The sequence below is a fragment of the Salvia miltiorrhiza genome, chromosome 4 (assembly GCF_028751815.1).
Source record: "Salvia miltiorrhiza cultivar Shanhuang (shh) chromosome 4, IMPLAD_Smil_shh, whole genome shotgun sequence".
NCBI classification, from domain to species: domain Eukaryota; kingdom Viridiplantae; phylum Streptophyta; class Magnoliopsida; order Lamiales; family Lamiaceae; genus Salvia; species Salvia miltiorrhiza.
The window spans coordinates 13,786,841-13,791,519 of record NC_080390.1 but is presented as its reverse complement, the minus strand read 5'-3'; the positions used below and the strand labels follow the sequence as shown (position 1 = coordinate 13,791,519).

The 4,679-nt window shown below is 33.9% G+C and overlaps 1 protein-coding gene across 1 annotated transcript; it reads left to right on the top strand.

Annotated features, from left to right (window-relative positions):
* Positions 1 to 2,873: 2,873 nt before the first annotated feature.
* LOC131019740 (expansin-A4-like) lies at positions 2,874 to 4,222 on the top strand. Its single transcript, XM_057948326.1, has 3 exons — positions 2,874 to 3,084; positions 3,172 to 3,484; positions 3,701 to 4,222. Exons 1-3 carry the CDS (start codon positions 2,952 to 2,954, stop codon positions 4,005 to 4,007), a joined length of 753 nt encoding a protein of 250 aa, XP_057804309.1. The 5' UTR covers positions 2,874 to 2,951; the 3' UTR covers positions 4,008 to 4,222.
* Positions 4,223 to 4,679: the final 457 nt, after the last annotated feature.

The window sequence follows — 4,679 nt, the reverse complement described above, 5'->3', positions numbered from 1 at the left end:
TTTCCTTTTTTTGGAAGGGACCATTACTAATGAGATAGACGAAAAAGGAAATAAAGCCATTATAAATGGGACGGAGGGAGTAATAGATAAGTATCAAGATTTTTATGTTATAAATTAAAATGAAGACGTTTTATCATAAAAAATATGAAGACATATATAGACGTAGCTAGTATTAAGTACTTAAGGGTTAATTGCGTGTAATATCACGAACTTTGCTCAAAATTCATTTTCCCCACGAACTTTAAAAAATCCACAAATTATCAATTACTTTCAAAACTGTTCAAACTTCTCATGTCAACTTTTATAGTAATAATTATAAACCTATCCTACATTCATATAAAATTATAGAAAGACCCCCACATCTATTCAATATTTGTACAAAATAATAAAAGAACCCTGAGTTTTATATAATTATAAAAGCTATTATAAAATCATAAAATAAGGTCCAACATGCTTCCATATTACTTCAATATTAACATCAGTCGTGTGGTGGATGGATGCTGGCTTGAATTCGTTTTACTGTCGACTGGAATTCGGCAATCTTCAGGATGTGTTTTTGATAAAACTCAATACTCGTGATAATGTCATGAATATTCTCCTCGTTTTCTCCTCGACGAACATGTCCTTCAAGGCATCGTTTGCACCATCTGAGGTTGTTTCGTAGACTGTCTCTCTTTTCCTCCAAATTTTGGAGGATAACCCTGTATGCAGGGGTGGAGCCAGACTTTCACCATAGACGGGTCCAATTTTTATTTTTTATTTTTTCCGATAAAAGTAATAGTTAAATAAAAAAACAAAATAATAACCATTAACACAATTAGAATATCATTTAAATTACATAACAAGTAAAAAAAATTACATTTTGAAATTCAAGTTTTTATTGATTAATTGATATAAATTATTTTATTTTATTATATTTTTTAAACATGTTTCGTATTTATTTGTATTTTAATTTTATTTAATATTTATATTTGTTTATATAAATATATTATTTAATTTTAGTGTTCGTCGTGCATCAAACGAATGAGAATATACTAGTTCCTCAATAAAAATCCACTCTGATATGATTTTAGGTGAGAGCGTGAGAGAGTGTGATGCGTATGTTTTATAATTATAAAAGAACAAATTCATTAGGGTATTTTGATATATAAGTTCAAAAAGTGGGGCTGTTGTGTAATTATTTTGTGAAGGGGTCAATTCTGAATATTTCAAATTTAATGGAAACAGTTTTGAATAATCAAGAATTAAATCATAGGCAATTTGAATAAATATCAAAGTATTTGATATAATTTAGATTTTTTAAAGTTCATGGAAAAAATGGATTTTGAGCAAAGTTTTTGAGCAAAGTTCGTGATATTACACGAAATTAACTCTTAATATAAAGAAAACATATAAAATATGAAAACCATATAATGCATCTTTTGTAGCCAAAATCATAATACGAAAAAAAAAATCCGGCATTAATTCGGGAGGCAGGAGAAATGAAGGGGACACGTGGAGACTTGGTAGGTTAACGGCTTGCCACCTAATCTATGATATTCCACATGTGAACAATCGGCCGCCCAAGAAATATTATCATTTCCACAAATGATATTTCATGTGATTGCTCTAATTTCTCCCACCCATCTCACCTTTTTGCTTATTTCTTTTTATTTTTTATAACGAAAATTACTCGTACTCACTATTTAATGCGTGTATGGGATAAATTTAGTTTTGTGCAATTTATTCATATGTAATTAGGTGTGATAAATTTGATTTAAGGTAAATTTGATTTAAGGTGTTAGTGAAATTCAAACATTAAATTTTTTAAACTCGATCAAGGCTTCTGGCATTATCAGTAGCCAGTAGGCACTAGCTAGGCCATCTACAAAGAGACAATGATTACATATTTTAATCATAGATTGTATGAGTTTGTATACGACTTCATAAACTAGCTAGTATAAATATTTTGCATGCATGAGCTTATAATTTGGTTTCGAAATACTTCCACTCATGTGTGTTTTTATATTTATTTTTCATGGCATTTATTTAATGTTGATAGAGAAAACACATACCTAACTCTCTATCGAGTAATAATATGTAAAGTTTGCCCCGAGACTTAAAATCCAATAAATAGCCGATTGCTTTTTCGATATATATACTATATGTTATGATTGTCTGTTCTCCAAAATTCAAATATAAGTGGGGCTTATTTATATTTATGTTGATATTTATTCAAACTAATTAGTTATGTTGATTGAATAAATAGTACCGAAAAATAATAAAATAGATCTAGTGTTGGAGTTGAGCACCGTCAATGCCATTATTATCAACTAACAGCTTAAAAGGTCTTACAAGTTGCAGGGGGCTATTCAAGATGATTTCTTCTGCAATATATATAGAAATTGGATTAAATAAAATTTAATTTTATATATAAATTAAAAATTATATTCGATCGTGAAAATTTATGATAAATTCATCGTTTTAATTGCTGAGTGGCTCAAATTTCTTAAGAGGAAAAATCCAATTTTTTTTAAGTTTATAACTTTTCACAAGAAATTTAATTATAACTCTTTTATTATTTTTCACAATAAATCCACAACTTCTCTTTGTTGCAGAAATTTTAAATCTGGTAAATATTACACGAAATATTCATTTTCCTATTAGTGTGCGTATATATATATATATTCATTCAACATTATACTAATGAAATTGTAACATGTCTACATATATAGCTCGCATTAGTACTTATATTAATATTATTATTAATGAAGCAATTTATCCAACACAAACATTTTATCTCTATTTTTTTTCAACGAGGCCAAGTGACCAACCCTACATAGGGTCCCACTCCCACACCACCTACTACAACCAATTATAAATAGCAATGTCCCTCACCACACTAATATGTGAGCGGTTTCTTACTAAACGGTAGCCATAGCCGTGGCCTCCTCTCCCTCTCCACATCTAAAATGCCACTCACCACACTTGTCTCTCTCCTCCTCTTCCCCCTCTCTCTCCTCCTCCCCCTCGGACTAGCCTACGGCGGCTGGCAGACTGCCAATGCAACATTTTACGGAGGCGCCGATGCCTCTGGCACCATGGGTCCGTATCTCCACCTATTTCAATCTCGTATTTTATTTAAATACGTATATAAGTAAAATGTTTGAAATACTTAACACAAATGTATAGGAGGGGCATGTGGGTACGGCAACTTGTACAGCCAGGGCTACGGTACGAGCACCGCAGCGCTAAGTACCACGCTGTTCAACAATGGGTTGAGCTGCGGCGCGTGCTACCAAATGCGGTGCAATGACGACCCGAAATGGTGCCACCCGGGCACCATCACCGTCACCGCCACCAACTTCTGCCCGCCCAACTTCGCCCTCGCCAGCGACAACGGCGGGTGGTGCAACCCGCCCCGCCAGCACTTCGACCTCGCCGAGCCAGCCTTTCTTAGGATCGCGCAGTATCGGGCCGGGATCGTCCCCGTGCTCTACAGAAGGTAATATACTGTTATATCTCGTATTTCACTATCACCGTATATTTATAAATTATGATGTAGTTATCAAAAGTGTGACATGTGATTTTGCACCTTTTTTACTATACTAAGAGTAGAGATATATATCATATGTTGCATGTATTACATTATTTAATTATTAGACGTTCTAATTGAAAACGTGATTTATGATTGTATCATGTTCGTGTTCGTATACTGTAGAGTTCCGTGTTTGAAGAAGGGAGGAATGCGGTTCACAATCAACGGCCACTCGTTTTTCAATTTGGTGTTGGTGACAAATGTAGGTGGGGCAGGTGACGTGCACGCAGTGTGGATTAAGGGCGGCTCCCGCAGCGGATGGCAGCCCATGGCGAGAAATTGGGGGCAAAATTGGCAAAGCAACTCTAATCTCGACGGTCAGCCTCTCTCCTTCCGCGTCACCGACAGTGACGGCCGCACCCTCATTGCTAACGACGTTGTTCCGCGCGGCTGGCAATTCGGTCAAACCTTTGAGGGCCCACAATTCTGAATTTGAAAAGGAAAAGAAGCGCCCTCTTTTATTACTTATATGCTATATTAATATTTAATACCTTTTTTTATTTTTTTTTATTGGGAAGTTCTTGAATAATAACATAAAGAAAAGAATAGCATAACTGTATAATCCATTACTACAAATGTTACATGCCAATATGTAATCCATAAAAAGTTTATGTTGTATATATCATAAATCGTTTTCCTTTCTCATTTCATTGCAATAAAAAGAGAAATTATACACTACTAGAAAAACGTTCATAGAAACCGTTGTGTATACTACCGTTGTCTATGATACGTATGATACACAACGGTTAAAAAATCGTTATGTATAGTAACATAGATAATGGTACTATGCTCATACATAACAGTACGCATTCGTTATCTATAAAGGTTATATATTGTTGTAAATATATATAAAATATATATTTCCCTATTAAATGACTTAACTCTAAACCCTAACCCTAGCTTTGTATCTCCTATAAATAGAGGCATTTAGTCCTCATAATGATACGCTTTTGCAGATTTATTCTCTTTACGCTCTCTACCCAATTCTCTCTTCTTCTCCTCTTCTCTCTACTTTCAACACGTTATCAGCACCAGTCTCTAACCAATTCAAGATATGCCATATGAAAGTCAATTGAGTCAATATTTGGAGGTATGCCATAGG